The sequence below is a fragment of the Thalia democratica genome, chromosome 1 (assembly GCF_965202585.1).
Source record: "Thalia democratica chromosome 1, ktThaDemo2.hap1.1, whole genome shotgun sequence".
In the NCBI taxonomy this organism is placed as follows: Eukaryota; Metazoa; Chordata; class Thaliacea; order Salpida; family Salpidae; genus Thalia; species Thalia democratica.
The window spans coordinates 47536812-47557957 of record NC_139165.1 but is presented as its reverse complement, the minus strand read 5'-3'; the positions used below and the strand labels follow the sequence as shown (position 1 = coordinate 47557957).

Genomic DNA, 21146 nt, shown 5'->3' with positions numbered 1-21146 from the left:
AGTAGTTATTACAGCCATCATCAACAGAGTAGAGATGTTTTGGGCCATCAATAATAATTAATTAACTTTACTGCAAGATCAACAACAACAGCATCCAAAACAACCTATAACCGGTTTTGTCCTATTTAGGACTCATCAGGCAGGCATAGTCGCAAGAAACTGCTGTTGTGATCCAACCAAGCGACTTAAGTACAAAGTACTGAATTGACCGTTTGTGGGTAAGTTTGAAAAAATTGACACAGCTTGAATTTAAAACATACAAGGAAAATGACACAGAACTCTAAAATATATCTGAAAAATAAAAATAGCAATATCAACTTTAAGGCTACAATCAATTAAAAAAAAATCATATTGTAAATACTATTTATTTTCAATCTTTATAGTAAAACTTAATGATTTTATTAATTTATAAATTAAAAACTTTACATTTAGTAATTAAGCAAAAAACTCATTTTGAAAGACCAACAAGGACAGCTTATTCTTACACAGATTTTAATAAACAATCTTTATCTTATGTTTGAACACTTTTTATTTAAAGCAGTCTTCTATCAAATTTTTGTAGACTACAGCTTCCTAGTATTTTTTCATAAAATAATTAAAATTAATAAAGAACAACAGAATACAAACTTTTAAAAAGTTGTAAACTGGGACCACTTAAAACATACCTGGGGTATTCAGAAAATAAACTAAACACAACACTTTTCTTAGATAAGTATAACGATTGTTCAGATAAGTATAGATAGAGCAACAAATTTAAAACAAGTTTTACAGATTGGATAGTAGGAAATTCATTCTACTTACATTTACACATTTTAACCAGGACTACAACTTTTAACTTTATTTTAAAGATAGCTTTAAACTGTATCACAGGAAAACTCATCACTTTTTTTTTGAACACATTATGAGTCAATTTTTGACAAATTTTCAGCAATAATACAAAATATTTATTCATTAGGTTCTGTACTTCTTTTGGGTCATTTAAAACATCTTTTACATAACTATTTTAAAAACAAACAGTAGAATCCGTACTATAATAATATATCATTAACTTTCACAAGATTTATTTTACTTATCTAAATTTATAAGATTGTGTTGCATGACTTGATGACCAAAAGGTCTTTTTATACATAAGATTTTTATACCACATTTTAAAGTTTTTTTTTGAGTTCAATAAACTTCATTTATTCAGAAAATTATTAATTCCAAATATTTTTACAACTATGTGTTACTTTGAGTTAAAAGTTTTTTTTTTTCTAAATGCTTTAAGTCTACTTCAAAATGATTTTTGATTGACATAATTTCTTTTAACTTTTATAATGTTATTTTAAACTACTTTTTAAAATTAAGTCCTTAAGATCAGCTTTCATTAAGAGTGCATAGAAACTACTTTACTGTTAGCAAAAGCCCTTTGTATTAAAAAATTAAAACATAAGTCAATTTTAAACCCTTATAAAATTTTAAGGTATAATAAATAACTTGATATTCAAAAACAAAATGGGCCTGTTGCTGCAACAGTTCTGTTTATTTCATAAATTCAATAGACAAACAAAAAGCAGACTTAATAGCAGAAATATCTAATAAAAACCCTATTTCATTTAAGATGGTAGTAGAAATAATGCGGTTTGTCAATTTTTTCATTTGCACCCTACCTTTTAAGACTGTAAAAGAGTATAAGTTAAAATTATAAAATACTAAATAAATAGAAGTTTGAAGGTCTGATTAATAAGATTATAAAGTTAACAAAGAATTATTTAAAAAATAAATAAAATAAATATTCATGGTTACTAGAAATGGCTATACTTTAGAGTTTTATAAATTTGAATTTAGCCATATCTCAAAAAAATTGAATTAAAATAAAAGTAACAGAGATAATTCACAAAATTCAGAACTAACAGAATTTTGATTAACACATGTATTTCACAATAAACTTCTTTAAACCTTCATTTTGTCTAAAGAGGTTTATTTTTATTAGAAATAAAATAATTATGATAAAAGAATTTTAGTTAAAATTAAAAAATTATTATTTCAAAGTTAACTCTAATGTAAATGGGCAAGTAGTAATACGGTAGTATATGAATGCCTTACCATGCATAACTTAAGGTTTTTCTATGTTTTACTATCATATTTAAAAAACATAGTCATTTAGTTGCTCTATAAGCAATTATGATGTTTTTAACTCATAAACTTAAATTTTGTTAGTGTTCAGAGAAATTATTTAACTATAACAATTATACTTTTTGTTATACTATAATTATGCAAAACAGAAAATTTAACTTTAAATTTTGGGTACTACTTGATATATTGTTTATTGAAAAACACTAACAAATTTGGTTCAAGGACCTGGTTTACAAAAAAACATTTCGGTTATCGAGTCATACACCAGGATACAGTTTGAAAGAAAGAAGTGAACGCTCACAACATTGGTCAATGGATTGGTGTGGAGAAAGACCTTTCGTTCATCAAGCCTCACACCATATATGTGTAAATAACTTTGATAAGTTTTATTTAAAACTTTGATAAAATCTAATTTTAAATAGATGTATGATGTTTTTTAAACTTAAACTAATTAGATTAATTAATTCTTTAACAAAAAAAATGGTATGCACTCTTTTTTAAACACATAACTGCCAATATTAACCATGAAAATCATAGTCTACCATGGGCACCACACCGTCTCCTCCCAAAGATTTTGATTTTTATGATCATTTACATTCACATTTTTTTTGTTGCCCTCTCTACAAGACCAACCCTGAAAAATGCAATAAAAAGGTCAATAATAAAACAAAAAAAGGAGAAGTGGTGAAAATGCTATAACTAAGATATTTTCCTTTTCTAAAACGAAATGTTTTTTAAAAATAAAACAAAAGTTTAAGAAAAAAAATTAACAATTGCTTAAGTAAATAAAAAACTAGTTAATAAATCTCACTTAAGAATAAAAATAAACAAAATAAGTTTCAACTATACCTGTTTAAAAACCCTGTTACTCTAAAACAAACTCAACAGTTATCAAAAAAAAAATTAATAATAAATAAATAAATAAAAATAATAATCATACTTAATTAATCATAATAACAAACTCACATGAAAAAAAAAGTTAAGTTAGTAAATAAAAACTGCTTGTTCAAAAGCTATACCTAAGACCAAATCAACTCTCCTCACACCCAGCCAACACAGCTGCCATTGCTTAAAAATAAAAATAGAGAGTAAAACCTATTAACTAAGAAATCATTTTATGTGATACTATTTTAAAAGGAATATTAAGATTGACCTTTGTCTGATCGATTTTTGAGTAATACATTTTTTAGTCCAGATTAAAATGCTATAAGATAGTTTTGTTCTTTTAAGCTTCTTGGAATTTCCTCTTATACCTTACATCCAAGATATGATAAGGACTTAGAACCGTATAAGACTATTTACTCTAGCAAAAAGTAATTTGTCTCTGAAAATCTCATTGAATGGTTGTGAATTTTGTTTATACTTGTAAAGTAAGGATAGAAATTAACAGGCAACACACTAATGTCCTTGATGTCATGTCTAGGACAATTATTATTGTTATTTTTTTTTTTTAGGTAGAAATTTCTCTCTCTAGAAATTACTCTAGAAATTTTTTAAAATTAACATAGTATCTAAGATAATTAAACTATCAGAGTTCTCAATTTCAAAGAAGGAGAACAAAATGTATTATAAAAGCTTATGTAATGTTATAATTTTAATTTTTCAGATTTATTTATACTGATGATTTTGTCCAAAAAATATAACTTTTCAGTGAAATTAAAACCTACATGCAATATTAGGTTAAAGATGTGTTGAGCATTGTTGTAGCTTATAGTTACACCATTTCAGAATTAATAATATCAATGTTGGTATTCTTAATGAAATACGGAGGGCAAAATTAACTAATATAGTAGCTTTCACCTAAGAAAAATATTAACTGGAGTTTTAAGCTAATAAAATAAATTAAACGACTATTAGCTTTGTACAGAAAATAAATGATTTCAGAATTTATACATCGTTCACTAGTTTCTTCGTTTTTTTCTTCTTTTATACGGTTAAAATAAAGCATCCGTTAAAAAGAATAGTAATGGAATATTTGTTTTGAATGCAGTTGAAAACTTTTACCAAACTTTTATTATTCTTTAAAATGTATTTTTAACATTTTATGACTATTAAAAAGGGTATTTAGCTAAAAAGTTAATAAAAATTTCAAACACAAGCTTGTTAAACTATTTTAAGCATTATATAATAACAAATATTTTAAAATATTGATTAAGTATTGCCAATGGCAAATTGCCATCATTCAAAGCATACTAGTTTTTTTGAAGCTCCACAAAAAAAAAACATGAAAAGAGAACACGTTTTTAATTAATTTGCCTTTTAAGTTCTTTTTACCTAATCAGCTTTGATTTTTATTTTTTGATAAAAATATTGTTGTCTTCCATTCTTAGGAGGACGGTCTTCAGATAAATTAAATATTTTAAATAATTTCACAACATAGTAAACTGTAGAATTTTGATTCATCCCTTTATAACATTATAACTCTTTTTAAACTTGCTCTTCCTACGTCATAAAATTAAAATAATACCTGTTCTTTTGCTTCCTAAAAAAAATAATAAAAAGTTAAAAAAAAAAATATATATTTTAACATATAGTTTTACTGTTTTAGTAATTTTTTTTAGTAAAAAAAGTACAAAGATTTTTAGTTAACCTTGTATGAGTTTGTTTTAATTATGACCATAGCTACTGTACTGTGTACAATTATTTAAAGCTATTTTTTTGAATTTTTCCTGAATCTAAACAGAATAACACTGAGTTTTAAATAAAAAAGCAACATCTTTACATGGAAAAGTAATTCTGACATTTATGCTTTTATATTCTTGTTATCTCGTTCATTTGTAAAATACTAAACATTTTTATATCTAATAATAAACTACTAGTAAAAACTTTATATTGTTGTTATATATTTTACTACCATAAAAAATTATGCTTTTTATCTTAATAAAAACTATAAATATAGAAAAGAAGTTTACATGGCATAGGTCAATAACCTTGGCCTAGTTTAAAAACCATCTATTTGGATAAAAACACAAAAAAATAATTTAAAGTTATAAAAGATAAACGAATGAACATGTATAGTTCAATTGTTTAGTTAGATGTTCCAATGCTTCAAGTACTTTGATTGCTTGTATTATTAAAATCAACAAATATAAATTTTAACTTGATTAATAGTGATAGAATGATAATAAAGTGATTGCTTTTTTGTTGTTGATACTTACCTTTTTTTTAAAGAAAGTTTTTCAGCTATCTACTCTTACTAAATTAATTGTATGTATGCTACTGTTTGTTGCTATATTTAATTAACTATATGAGTTAGCCGATACTAATGGACCTACAAGTAGTAGGCCAAATAGTATGGCAATTAGTTGGGCAACTAGTAGTTTAATAGTTGGGAATCTAGTCGTCTAAGTAGTTATTCAACTAGTACGCAAATTAGTAGGTTTAATAGTAGACTTATACTTATACATAATGAAAAAAAAACTCTAGTTTTTTTCTTATTTATACAGGTAGTTGTTACTTATTCGTGACTAATCAAAAATATATTGAAATAAATGGTTTTGAAATTAATTAAAAGAATAATTAAAACTAGTTAGAATTATCGTTTTCATCTAAAATTTATAGTCACTGTTTGTCAAATACTAATTAAACTGATTGATTTTTCTTCTTGTAATACATTAGTTTTTTTTTATTTGAAATTTTATATTGGAGATTTTCAGATTTTTGTTAAGTGTTTAATTAATTTTCTAGAAGAAAAATATTCGAAAAACTTTTAATATTTCAACTTTGTTTTTCAAGACTAGTTGCTTGACGATCAACGTTATAAAAACTATTGCATTAAGACCGCTTAACTTACAGAAAGCTAAATTGCATAACTTTAAATAGTGTTAATACAAAGTTGCGCTTTTCACTGTAATAAAAAGTTTACTTTAAAGTTAGGGAAATAACCTCCTCTAAAATCACAATTCTTTATAGTGGAAAAGTTATGCAATTAAGCTTTTAATGAAATACATTTTTTTAAGGTAGGAAAAGATCATAACTCAGATTCCCTTCTGCAACAATAAACTTTTTTTCATGATCAAGCGAGTGAGTTTTAGCTAATCATGTGTTGTTCTACCTTCCCTATCTTTAAATTTATCAAGAAAAAACTTACCTTTTAAATAAAAATAAAACTAAATTAAAACTCCTTCAAGTATTTGGGCCCTAAGTTGTGGTCTAGCGTTTCAGAAATTTTCAAGACCTAAAAAAAGATCAGTTTAAATATAGTTACAAAAAATTCTTGTTGAGCAAGTATACTGAGTAGGTTTAGAGTGCTGTGGTTGAGTATATTGTGTTTCATGCATATTTTGCTTAATTGCTTTTGGTTGTTATTTTTATCTGTTTCTCTTAATATATGTGTGGTCAATTTTGTTTGTGTCTACTCTGATCATGATTGGCTGGTTTTGGTCTGTTGATGGGGAAATATATTGTATGGTTGTGCATGATTGTTTATTTGCTGCTATCCAGTTTTTATTATATTTTTGTTATATTTATTTGTTAGCTGTAAATATTAATTACTATTGCATAAATATAAGTTTTTTTTTCTTCTTACTTTTATTAGACTAAAATTAATTCTACCAATACAAGTTTCAAAAACTACATTTTTCTTAATAGTTTATTATTATTTTTTTTCTAGTTTAGCTTAATTTTTAGTTTATTCTGAGTACCATTTCAGTAAATTAGTTATCAAGATTTAGGATAGTTATTTAATGCTAATGTATTCATTATAATACTAGTTTTATGCATTTCCTCAACAACTGGTTGTGAGTTTACTATGATGGTGGTGATCACATGATTGGATTGTTGGTGCGATTTTTTTTGGTTGTAGCGCCGGTGAACACTTGCTTGGGGATTTGAGCTTCATGATTTTCCCACACTTTGTGGTTTTTTGTTGAGATTTTAGCCTTGTGAGTGTTCTTCAAATGGTGTGTCACCAAGGTTTTTTTTTATTTTTTTTAAAGATAGTTTTTTGTTTATTTTATTTTTGGGTAGTTAAAGTTAAATATTAATTGGGCAGATAAAATTACATATGATGTAACACACTCACTTTTCCCCAGAAAACGTTTATCGTTGCAAGGGGTAGAGTTTGAGACTGATGTTAAAAAAAAATCTATCTATAAACATATGATAATAGCTTAATAAATAAGCAGAAATTTTATTTTTTACCAAACCAAAATAAAAATAAAAACTAATGCTAACCCTTTATTGAAAACCGTGGTGACACATCGTTTGGCAAACACTCACAAGGATATAATCTCAACACCAAAAACCACAAAGTGTTGGAAAATCATGAGGCTCAATTTCTATTCTTTATATATATTTTTTAGTTAAAGAAACTTCAGTCACTCTACCCTTTGCAACGATAATCGTTTTCTTATCAATAGTGAGTGTGTATTTTAACAGCCCTATCAATATTTAACTTGTAATTTTCTCAAAAAAAAAAACAAGTTATTATCTAGGATGATGTTGCACCAATATTAAGCTGAAATTGTATTGTATTTGAAGTCTTTTTTAATTATATTTCTAGGCTAAAAATCAATGTTTTAAGCCTAATATGTTTAATTTAAAAAGATGCTTTGTTTAAAACAAGCTATAGAAATACATAGAAAGAATTAAATTTTATTATTATAAACTGAAATATTTAATTTATTTTATTTTACACTATCTTAATTAATTATTGTATTGATATAGTTGCTTTATAGTGTTAAAAAAAGCAATTAAATATTTAAGTTTTATTAGGTTACGTTTATTAAATTTAATTTTATTTATTTATGAAATAAGAATCCTACAACTATGGTTAAAAAAGAAATTAAGTATAATATATTTTCAGCTTAATATTGGTTGGATATCTTCTTAGATATTTACCAAAAAACATATATTAAACAAATGGGTATGAACTTGGGGATTTGAGCTTCATTGTTTTTTCCCACACTTTGTGGTTTTTAGTGTTGAGATTTTAACTGTGAGAGTGTTTGCCAAATGAAGTGTCACCAGTAGATTTTTTTGTTTTATAGAATGTTTTTATTAATTTTAAAGGGGCAGCAGGAAATCCAGATGGTGACAAATTGCTTGCTTGACCTTCAAAAAATTTGTTGTCAAAGAGGGAAGAGTAAGTTTGATGTTTTTCTACCATAAAAAAAAACCTCAGTGACAAGGCATTTGGAGAACATTAACAAGGCTAAAATCTCAATACTAAAATCACAAATTGTGGGAAAATAATGAAGCCCTAAAATCCAATACTGGTGCTACAACAAAAAACGATCTCGCCAACAATTCAACCATGTGAACATTGCCACCAGAGTGAACCCATAATCAGTTGATGAAAAATCACATTAAACTAGTTTTATTAGAAAACATTTATATTTTACATCTATCTTTAATATTTTACTGCAATATTACCCAGGAAAAAAAAAAGGTTTAAAACAAATGAGTCTTATAAAATTAAGTTCAAAAAAATATAAATAATGCAAAATCTAAGAATATAACTAACAATTAAAATATATCAAATCGAAAAACAGCAATCATACAATTATGCACATACTAGTAAGTTTTCCTTATCTTCAATCCGAAACTAGCTAATCATATATTAGTATAAAAATAAACAAAGCTAACCATAAGTATACTTAGATAAACAGATGACAAATACCAACTTAAAACAATTAAGCAGCATTTGCATAAAAAACAATTTACATATTCAAAGCATTCTAACCCTGTAAACTGGCTAAACAAGAACTAAATGTTACTGTATTTAAATGTGTCTTTTTTAAAGTTTCTAAAACTACACTAGCTTAACAGATAGCTAACGTGTTATCCCAACTGATTTTTTAATATTTTTATTAGAATATCTGAGTAAATGTGTAACCAATGACCATTTGCTGGTTGAAATTTGGCAACTATGCGGTTACACCTTGCACATACAAGATATCAGCTTGATTTTTTCTGCATACATTGAGAGTTGAGATAAAAACAAATTGTTTTTTGAACTTTTAATCTATAAATAACTTTTTTCATAGATATACAGAATAACAACTTGATTATTATAAATAATGAAGTTGAAGCTACACTAGACCACAACTTAGGACCAAAATATCTGATGGATTCTAGGTTATTTTCAACTGCAAAGTTATTGATTTTTGAATGTCTGGTATTGTACTTATGAACCATACACACTTTAGTAAAAAAACGGTGGTCAAGCTCAAGTCTTCTCAAAGTACTCAGCACCAATTTACAAACTTGCAAATTAAATACTTTATTGAATTTCAGAATACCAGATTTAACAAACAAGAAGTTTGTTGAAGTCAGTGCAGGCACACCACAAACATATTTTGAATTTTTTTGTGTACTAACAATTAATTTTAAATGACAACTAGCAGCACCATCCCAAGCAGATATACACTACTGAATACACAGATAAAAAAACTGTAATACACAATTATAGTTAATGTTTAGTATTTTACTGATAAATCCTTAGTACATAGGAATGCATCACAAAACATTTTAGTTACAAATTTTTAATATTTACGTATATCACATGTTTTTGAAAGTTTTAGATCCTTTTTGAAATAAACTACTTTCTACACTTGTTATAACTCCATGAACATGATCAAACAAGTAGAATCAATTTAAAAACTAACATAAAAGACTTTACAGAAATTATTTAGTTTTTTTGGTCCTAAACTTTATTTTTATGTTACTAGCACACTCAATATCCTATTAATACAGGGTTGTCACTTAACCTGGAAACATGGAAAATCCTGGAATTTGACAGTTTTGGCAAAATAAATCTGGAAACACCTGGAATTTTGAACAAAAATCACTAAAAAAACCTGGAGTTTTAACAATTTTCACATGTTCAGTAGTAAAATTTTGATTTGACTCAAAAAATCTATCATGTAAATAAAAATTTTTTGTCATCATCAAAATTTTTTTATTAAAAAAACACATTTAAAGTAGCTTACAGTATCTTTTTAATGTTTTTATACTATTTAACACAGCTTCTTACCTTAAACATAACTTTAAACTAAAATACCATGGAAAAACTTTGAAAACCTGGAAAAAATATTTTGAAAAAACGAGTGGCAATCCTGTAAAGTATAGTTTTAATCATTTCAAATTTTTTTAGTAAGTAGACAGTTTAAATCTAAGTTTCAAGTATAATGACATATGAGTATAGAATTTAAATGAAATTTAATTTTAACATTTAGCAAACAAAACTTGAATTAGAATATGTTAAGGGCATATGGGGGGTAAACACCCTTTTTTAGTTTTTGATCTTACTTTATATAGTTTTTACTAAGGTACAAGATCAGGGTTGCCACTTGGTCAGGAAAAGTCAGGAAATCAGGAAAAGTCAGGAAAAATTTAAAAAAATGACAAAAGTCAGGAAAAGTCAGGAAATTCGATAAAATAAAATAAAAAGTCAGATTTTGTCAGTTTTAATTTACAAAATTTCTTGTTTTTTAAGGCCTTCAAATGGTAAAAATTAATTAAAAGTCCTTTAAAGTCAGGAAAAAATTCAAAAATTTTGGGAGAAATTTAGAAAATATATTTAATTTTATTTCCAATGCCTTCATCTGGTATAAATTAATACTATACCAGAGTACTCAGCCTATTATTGCCTTTATGCATGAGGACATTTTGTGCTTGATAATTAAATTGCTGTGATCTTCATGAAAGACGGGGTAATTTCAAACCTTAGCCTTCCCAAGTTATTCAAGATTGAATTGAATGATTAGCTTCCCTGAAACCTGCCCTCGATCTTGGGTGTGCAGCAACCAATATGCTTTCAAATTTGAGGAAAAAAGACCTAATTGAGAAACAAAAGATCTTAAATTTTAATAAAGAATGTAGAGTTTTTGTTATAAAAGCTGTTGAAAGTCTCCGGAGCAGAATGGCTATTGGAACTACATTTGTTAAAAACATGTCATGCCTAAATCCTCATAACCTAGACAAATTAGGAGTCACAGTTTAGGTTAAGCGTTTTGTCAATATTGTGCACTCCTTAACGAAACAAAAAATGTGCTCCAACACTGAAGGTGATGAGAGCATCGATCAATTTAGAATTTTGATAAATTGCGCAATGAATGTATTAAAGTTTAAAAGCTTCAAGTGAAGTCAAGATCGTATGGACCAGTTTTATTTTGAAACATTGAGAGTTGGTACCAAATCTTCTCTTGGAAAACTGTTGCAATTATTGTTTGTTTTGCACAATGGACAGGCGAGGTGGAACAAGGGTTTAGTATTAACAAAGCTCTGCTTGAAGATAACATGGAAGAAGAAAGTATTAAATCCAGAAGAAGAATTAAAGATTACATGTATGCTTACAAACTAGAACCATATCAAGTAAACATCTCGAAAGATATGCAGATGTTGGTAGCCACCGTAAGATCAAGGTATGTTGTATTTTTTAGAGTGTTACGTTTTAGTGTTAGAGTAATATTTATAATTAAATTCGTTTAAGTATACTTTTAATATAGATTTTTTTTATTCAGATATCAAGCATTTTTAAAAGAAAAAAGGCAGGAAGAGATGGAGGATGAGGAGAAATCAGTGGCAGCAAATATGGAGGTAAAAATAAATGAGTGCCAAAAGAAAAGAAATGAACCCCACAAGTTGTGGCTTGATACAGAGAAAAGATTCAACAAGTGTAGGGGAAGCAGATGAGAGCGATTTAAATAAAATGAAGCAAATGATTTTAACTTGCAGACCAGATGAAGGAAACCATATCTTTATTAGATGAAGAGGTTGAAGTGCTAATAAAAAAACCGAGAAAATATATTTTAGTACATACATTTAAAAAACAGTATTTGATTAAGTTCTTTATTGTTTTAAGGTTTTAATTGTAAAAGTTCCTCATATGTCGTTTCGTTTATTTAGATACATTTTTGCTAAGAAATTCTAAAAAAATGTATTCTTTATTGTTTTAAGGTTTAAACTGTAAAAAATTTGTTATTATTTTAAGATTTTAGTTGTGAAAGTTAGTTATTAATTCAAGGTTTTAATTGTAAAAGTTCCTTATATTTTGTTTGTTTATCTAGATATATTTATGCTAGGAAATGCTAAAAAATTGTCTCTTTTTTCAGACAAGCTCTGTTTATAAGTTAAAAAGTACAAGTATTTTGCTGATAGAGCTGTTTATTACAAACATCGATCATACACAGATGGTTTAAGTGATGTACTGAAAGTATGATGATAAAATTTAGCAAAAAGTTTTGTTTTTAACCTGTATTAAAATTAGATTGAAAGCTTTATATAGTTTCAAATGTAAGATTATGTATTTTAGAATAAGTTTAATTTAAGAGTTTGATTTAGAAAAAGCAGGAAAATTTTGGTAAAAAGTCAGGAAAAAGTCAGGAAAAGTCAGGGAATTTTTCTCAGCTTGATCAGTGGCAACCACGTATAAAACAGATAACAATACTTTAAAAATAAAAATAAAAATCTGAAATCGTGAAAGTAATTTCTAAAAAAAAAAAAACAATGGCCAGCCTCATTAATTTACATAAATTTGATAACTTTGTGTATTAGATTAACTTTGGACATTGTTTAAATTAGAACTTATATAAAATAAAAAGTTTTATGTTAAATACAGATATATTTAAAACTCACAAAATGAGGGTGTTTTGCAAGTTTTACTCTATCCAAACATTGTTTCAAACTCAAAACCGTTTCATATCTTTGACTTCTTCATGCTGCAACCACTATAACGTTCTTGGAGTTACTCACAAGGCAAGTGACAAGGAAATTAAAAAGGCGTACTTGGAAAAGTGTCAAAAGTATCACCCCGACAAGCATCCTGATGATGAGAGTGTTCATGAGAAATTTGTAAAAGTTAATGAGGCTTACCAGGTGGGTTTTTATTTGTTTTCATGTAATATTCAAATTTTCTTAAACTAGAAAAAATTTTTTTGAATGACTATTTTTTTAGAACAGCATAAGATAAAACTGGATGTAAAAACAAAATGTTGCTTTTTTTAAAGTTAAAAAAAAATTATGGACGATTATTACTTAAAACTTGTATCAAAAAATTGATATTATTTTTATAATTTTCATGATAAAAAATATTATTAATAAAAAAAAAACATGTTTTTTATACTAATAAAACAATCATTAAAATACTTGATTTAAAAAAAAATATTTAGTTATGTTATTTATTAACCCAATCATAATTTTTAAAACAGGTATTGAGCAACAAAACAAAGAGGGCAGAATACGATGACAAGATGAACTTCTACAGGAATCGTCCGAAACCAAGCATGAGCCACCCCACTGACAATGAGGACTACATGAGGTCGGGGTATGTTGACAAGCACGACAGCGTTTACAAAGAGTTCTATGACCGGGAGTTTGGTCACAAGCGGCCCTCGGTTCCCCAAAAAGATCCTTTTTACTTGGTTTGGAATGCCTACAAACAGAAGCAAGAAGAAAAGAACATTAAAATGGACAAGAAGGCCATTATTCGCCTTTACCTGACAACTGCCTTTGTTCTTTACTTGGGAATAATCGCAACTATTTATTTTAGAAATAGTCTTCAGCATTCGAATCCTAAGTTTAGGCAGACTGTCTCCGATTTACCTGAGGACCATCCAATGAAACACTTTCAAAACAGCCTTAAAGGACCTAGAACTGTAATGCTTGATGACATAGACAGTTCTGACAGTGATACAAAATAACTACCATAGAAAATTTTTATCTGTCATAATTTACTATTCTTTGTTTTAAACTTGTTATGCACTAAAACACTTTTAAAAAGTTTTGAAAACCTTAATAAAATAAAGGCTTTTCAGATTATTTTTTTTATGAATTACTGGAACTAACTTATAAAGACATTTGTAATTTTTATATAAAAAATCACTTTTAAAGTTTGTTGATAATTTTTAAAAACTTTATTTTAAGAATTTTTTAATGTGTTTTGTTATAAAACACTTATAAATATAACCTTTTAATTATTAAAATAAAATTATAATTTGTTTCTTGAAATGAGAATTTTAAATTTTTTATTTTAGATTAAATTTTAAACTAGAATGTTTTATAGTCTTGTAATCTGAGGTTTTCTTTTTACTTTTCAGTTAGATAAGATAAAAATCAATTTACAGATGTTCATGTCAAATGTTTTTACTACCAAATAAATTTTCTTTGACGTATAGTTTTTATCTACTTTTATGTACATAAAGGACCATTTGAAAAGATGGTGACCAGTAAGCTTAAACTAACTATAATAAAAAATGAAAACAAATAAAATTATCTTTTTTTAACATAAATTTAGTACATTTCATTATACTTATTAAAAAAGCTTGCTTTTATTTTTAGAGTTATGTTTTTACAAATTTAAAACAATATTGGCAAAACTTGTTTTGATTTTAGTTTGAAGAAATCAAAAAAAAACCAATTTAGCATTTTATCAAGTATAATAAAAATGCTTAAAAACCAGTTATTTTAATTTCAGTTTTAACAAAAGAAAAATATCAATGAGGCAGAGGTTTTCGCGAATGCTCACTTCCTTAGGAGGATCACACATGCAGAAAAATGTCATCAGCGACAAGAAATCATCGATGAGTTTGGCCACTAATTTGATGCTCAGAACTGGCATGATTCACAAAATTTCACCAGGTAGCCTTTAAATAAAAAAAGTAGTGCCAGTTTTCCAAACCGTACTGTTATAAACAATTAAATACTAAATTTGGGTTGACACTGTTAATTTTTAGTTTTGTATGTGTTTGTAATTATAACGTCTTTGGTTTTTTTTTAGATTTTCAGCATATATAATGTAAAACAGTTTAAAAAATTAAGATAAAACCCATATCGTAAAAAAAATATAATAGTTTTATAAGAAAATATGTTGTCTTGTATTAATTAAGGTTTTAAAACCCCAGGCTTACTAAATTTGCATTTGAAAAGTTAAGAGTAATTAAAATATAAATATTTACATCTGATGATTAAGTAAGTTGTGTATTAACTAATTATAATACCATCACTTTTACTTTTTTTATCATTCTTGAATAAGTTTTAAAATCTTTTAAATAATAAATATAAAAGGTGTGTAATTAAATAATGCTTTAATTAAATAACTATGTTTAAAATCTCTTTAAAAATATATTTGAAATCTTTTGTATATAAATGGCTCTGTTTAGTTTATGTATACTTGAGCTAGTGTTTGGTCATCTAGATATTGTTTTCATCTCTAAATTTAAAAATTTGAGTAGCTATCTAAAATTAAATTAGTCTTAAGTTATACCTTAGATCTGGAAATGACTTTGTATAACGTTGACAAGATAGCGTTCTTAATTGTATATTGAAACATTAGATAAAAGTATCCAGTTATTTTTTTTTCTCAATTCTTATCTACATAATTTCGAGGAAATGACAGTTCCTAATCATCATGCTTATGCTGCAATTCCTATGAAGAGAGTCTCGGTTGTCTAAATAGCTGATTAATAGTTCCTATAATGATAAACTAACTTAACCATCTAACAGGTATTTACCACTACATGCCCGTTCTGATGCGCTCCATAAACAAGCTGACCAGCATAATCGACGAGGAGCTGTCAGCCATCGAGTGCGAGAAACTCCAGATGTCCACGCTGGCGCCCAAGAGGCTGTGGCAGAAAACCGGAAGGTGGGACAAGTTCGGCAGCGAGCTGGTGACCACCAGGGTTCACGGGAGGGAGTACCTCTTGTGTCCCACTCACGAAGAATCGGTCAGCGAAATTGTCGCTTCGTTCGCGCACAATCTTTCCTACAAGCAGCTTCCTGTTAAACTGTACCAGGTGAACTTGAGTTGACGAAACACTTGTTGTTTGTTTCTTTCAAATAAATTCATTTTTAATATAGTAAACAATATATTGTGGCTTCAAGTTACTCATTTTTAAATCTAGAATAGATCTAAACTGTTTATTTTATGTTATTAGTATTAATTTCTTATAAGTATTTATTAAGTTGTAAAAGTTTAACCTAACAATTTATTAGGTTTTGCTTAAAATAAATTTACTATCAGTTGATCATGTCTATAAAAGTAAATTTAGTTTTTTATTTATGTATAAGGCATACAGCTAAAGGCAACACTTTCATTCTCAAAAATTATCTCCAAACAACTACTTACAGATAAGCAGCAAGTTCAGAGCGGAGGCGCACCCGCAGCACGGATTGCTTCGCGGCAGGGAGTTTCTCATGAAGGACCTGTACACGTTCGACTGCGACCACGCATCCGCCATGCGCACCTACGAGCAGGTGCGAGAGTGCTACGAGAAAATATTCCTCCGCCGCCTCAACCTCCCCATCGTCAGCCTGCGCGCCGACCCCGGCCTCATCGGCGGCGATCTCTCGCACGAGTTCCACCTGGCGGCCGATGTGGGCGAGGACAAAATCGCCGTGAACGACGCCACCGGTCACGTGACCAGCGATGTCGACGACGTCGGTGACGGCTACGAAGTGAAGAACACGATCGAGCTCGGCCACGCCTTCCTGCTCGGCGACGTCTACTCGAAGAGGCTCCACGTGAAATTCATGGGCGAGAATGGGAGGACCGGGACGTGCCAGATGGGCTGCTACGGGGTGGGCGTGACCCGCATCGTCGCCGCCGCCCTGGAAACCATGTCGACGGAGGGCGGCCTCCGGTGGCCTAAGGCGATCGCCCCGTACAAGGTCTGCGTGGTGACGGCGCGCGAAGGGTCGAAGAGCTTTGAGATGTCGTGCCTGGTCGGAGACCGCTTGTATGACGAAATAGACGGAGAAAAGGGTTTGAAAGGAGACGTTCTGCTGGACGACCGGCACCGCGACACGATTGGCTGGCGGCTGAAGCAGGCGAAGCTGATTGGCCATCCGCTCGTCGTGGTCGTCGGAAACGATGTAGTAGAAGGCAAAGTCGAGGTGATAGATCAGAGCGATGGAGGGAGTACTCTTCTGCATGTGGATCAAGTCGCTTCTTACGTTCGCGATTATTTCCAGGACAGCCGAAGCTGTTCACCTTGAGCAGTTTTATTTAAGTTAGGTAATTTATTTAAACAATGATATATTTTTTTAAATTCGGTCGTATTGTTGATTTGATAGTTTGTTTATTTTTGCATAAGGTCGATAAGTAGAATTTGACTAGCACAAAACTCATTAAAATGTTTTTGATAAAATAGGTAAACTATTTTGAAGTTTAAAGGAGGAAAAGTATATATAACTCTTTTTTTTAATCATAATATATTAAGTAAAACTTTTTTTCAATTGATAAGAATTTTAATGTCAAGGAAAGTAATTGTAAAAATATTTTTTAACTTCAAAAGGCTTCAATCAACTTATAAACCTTAACTTAAAAAAAATTAAGAATGACTAGTTTATATTTTTGATCATCACTTTGAGTGAAACTAATTGTAAAAAGTAAACTGTAAACAAATTTTGTTTTAAGAGTATTTCGTTAGAAACTTAGTATTTTGTTTTTTCAATTAAGCCATACTAAACGTGGAAAACAGTTTGTCGAACTTAATAGCATTTGAAATTTATTTATCATCTTTTTTAGCTAGTATTGAAAGTTTGTAAAATAAGTAAGACTAAAATACAATATAAAAAAATTCTCAAACCTAAAAATGAGGGTGCTTTCTGACTTTTAGAACTTAAAAAGTATGAGTTTATTATTAAAAATTTAGTTTTGAAAACCAAAGCATTTAAAAGTATTTTAGGTATTTAATTCTTAGAATACTCAAGTTCAAGTATAAATAAAAATAGTTATCTTTTGTTATACTTTTTAGAGTTACAGTGTAAAATTATTTCTAAACATGCTCTTAAAAAAAGTTTTTTTGACTAAAAATCAAAATTAAAACTGACTAAAATTTTTATGTCAGTATCTAGGTTCAGTTGTATTAGAAATCTGTTTTTAAAACAAATTAGACTGACTAAAAAAAAGTACACAAGCTAGTTTATTTCATAACACTTTTACTTTTTTCTAAACAAGTTGTTGTTTGCTCTCTAAGCTGCAACTTTAGATTAAAGAACTTTCAAAGTGAAGATGAAAATTGTGTGTTAAAATCGTTTTGTAAAATGTTTTAATTTTTAACTAAATTTTTGACTTGTTCAACAGTTTATTAAGAAAAATGTAAAAATAAAATATTTAGTTTCTGTTCTGTATACTTTTAATATAGAATCTTCTAATAACCAAAGTTTTACGCTATGTTTGATTTTAAAATCAAAAGGCAATGGTGCATCAAGAATAAGAAATTTAAATAGATAAATGGTTTACAATTTGAATTAGGTTTACTGCGTTCATTCTTAGTTTTAAAACTTTTGGTAGATGACTTATGAGATAACTACTTTTATCTGAAATTATAATATACGTTTTTCAACCAGTTTATAACTACTTTTTTGAAAGTATAATATTTATAAATTCCATGCAGCAGTATACAATTTTACAACTTAAATCTGATGTAGCTGATAATATATAGTTCTCTAATGTTATATGGTATAGATCAGTGCTTCTTAACCTTTTTCTAGTGGCGGAACCCTTTTCCAATGTTCAACTTTTCCGCGGAACCCCTAATTTAATTTTACATAAAATGTTTGATATAATATTTCCTGCAAAAAACAAAAGAATTTCAGTAAAAAACGAATTTTTTAGCAAAACCATATCATTATTGGAAATCATACCAATTGTAATAGTACTAAGTGCAGTCAAACTCAAAGTGCGCCAGAGGCAATAGGTATTTTATGATTCTATAATAAATAAACGAATACAAACATGATTAATCGCAACGTCATAAAAATCTTTCCTTGCATAATAAAAACAAAATGAGAGCTACAAACAATAACGAAATGAACCTAATCGAATTCACAGACTACTGTAATAAACGGGCACTATCACACATAAAAGGATTCAAAACCCATAAATTTCCGATGCGAACATCTTCAAGAAAATAAATGAAACTGTATAGACAAAATATCAAGGTGGTTGTATATTTCGTCAGAGAAGTTGAATTCTATGCATTTTTTATGGGCCTCATCAAACCGGTGAAACATCGCAAAATTACCATTGCTAACCTTTTTCTTCCAAAAGTTAATTCTATTTTAAAACGCCTCAACCTTGTCTGTCATGACAAAAATGGAATTTTGCTTCCCTTGCATGCTTAAGTTCAAAGCGTTCAATTCTTCGAAAATATCGGTGAGATAAGCTAGCCTGGCCAAAAAAACATCATCTTCAAAGAACTTCACTAATTCTGAGCCTCCATCTTTAAGAAAGGTGAAAACCTGCTTCTTTAATTCAACGAGACGAACCAGTATCCACCCCTTCGACAGCCAGCGAACTTCGTTGTAATAAAGAAGTCGCAGATGGTCAGCATCTAAACTTTCACAAAGGTCTTTGAAACATCTGGCCTTTGTGTCACTTTGCTTTATAAAATTAACAGTTTTAATCGACGCTGAGAAAATTTCTTGTAAAGAAGAAAGAAAATGTTTTGTTGTCAAATTTTCTCTATGTAAAAAAACAATGTATCTATTTAGCTTCAAGTGCTTTATCCTTCATTTTCCTGACTACACCACTTTTAGACCCAGTCATAGACGCTGCACCATCAGTACAAATGCCGACACATTTATTCCACCCTAAACCCTTGCTGATGAAATAATTTTCGACACATTTCATTACTTCAACAGAAGATGTTTTTTTTGGGTAATTCTCCACAAAATAATATATCTTCGTTGAATCCTTCCTGCCCACAATATTTAACAAAAACGAGTAACAAGGCTTTGCCGCTTGTGTCAGTGGACTCGTCTAGTTGCACAGCATAAAATAGACTGGCTTTTAATTTCTCCAGTAGTTGATCCTCTGTATCACTAGCCATCTCCATGACCCTAGATTGGATGGTGTCATTAGACAGAGGAATTGTTATAAGTTTTTTAACAACTGCTTTTGATGCAACCTCCTCGCACAGATCAATAGTGAAACTAGAGATACTTTATTTAGTTTTGTTGTGTAAACATTTAGAATCTGTTTTGATTGATCCTACATTGTTTGCTTTAGTGATAATAACAATATTTTCATGACTTTACTAAAAATAGAAATTCAAAAAATTTGCAAAAATTTGCGCAACCAGGACACCTATTAATAATGAATACCCATTAAAAGTCCTACCGCTAGATACACACTAAGCAGATCAATGAATGCTATAATTATATATGTTTTCCATTTTATGTGTTCCATTTTTTTTGAAGTTTTATGATTTATGTTTTTTTTTTCAAATTTCTTTTTTAAATTAATTAAATTTTAAATTTTCCGCGGAACCCCATTTCAGAAGCACTGCCTTAGATCATCTAAAACTTGATTGTAACGTAAAAAAAACCTTCTCAGATACAACAAATAGAAAAATAGTTAACTTCCCTATTTAGAATTTGAATCTCCTTTTTATGACAGAAAAACTTTTGTTATGAAATTTTTAAAACAGTATTTATCTATTCTATTAAACGACAAAAAACGACACTCAAAATATCGAGTCGTACACCACATGGATACCTTTTAACGTCTTAAGAAAGGTAATCATTTTAAATAAAAGCATTTAAAACTTAAGAAAAAGTAGTTTACTTCCTGGTTGATATGATTGTTTTATTGCAAGTTAAATAAAAAAAAAATGGTTTATGTAACTAACTACGATCTAAAAAATCTAAGTTTAAATGTTTATTAAACTGTATATTTCGTTAAAATAATAATATTTTTATGCGTGTTAAGACAAAAATATTATTTATTATTTCGTAATTACTGGCAAAATAAAAAACTTCCTTAAGTTAGAAAACAAACAGCTTTCAAAAATTTCAAATCTTATTTAAAAAAAATTCTATTTAGTAAGAAAAATTCCAGGTAAAAAAAAAATATTATATTTCAAGTTACCTATATTCTGATAAGTTTAACACAATATCTTCGTTTGAAACATTTATTGACAAAATCTTGTGATATTAATGCTTTTATATCGTTTGAAATAGTTGTCAGTAAAATTTATGTGATTTATTAAACGATATTAACTAAAAAAAGTCTTAACTTCAACACTTAAAAACAACTGGAAAATACATTATTTCTGTTTTATTAATATACAATAATAAAA

At 28.3% G+C, this 21146-nt stretch overlaps 2 protein-coding genes across 2 annotated transcripts; both read left to right on the top strand.

Annotated features, from left to right (window-relative positions):
• Positions 1-12683: 12683 nt before the first annotated feature.
• On the top strand, positions 12684-14533 carry LOC145849540 (uncharacterized). Its single transcript, XM_082954483.1, has 2 exons — positions 12684-12936; positions 13269-14533. Exons 1-2 carry the CDS (start codon positions 12700-12702, stop codon positions 13758-13760), a joined length of 729 nt encoding a protein of 242 aa, XP_082810609.1. The 5' UTR covers positions 12684-12699; the 3' UTR covers positions 13761-14533.
• LOC145849526 (putative proline--tRNA ligase, mitochondrial) lies at positions 13882-17523 on the top strand. Its single transcript, XM_082954475.1, has 4 exons — positions 13882-13949; positions 14534-14697; positions 15562-15854; positions 16189-17523. The coding sequence occupies exons 2-4, from the start codon at positions 14556-14558 to the stop codon at positions 17053-17055; spliced, it is 1302 nt and encodes a 433-aa protein (XP_082810601.1). The 5' UTR covers positions 13882-13949; positions 14534-14555; the 3' UTR covers positions 17056-17523.
• Positions 17524-21146: the final 3623 nt, after the last annotated feature.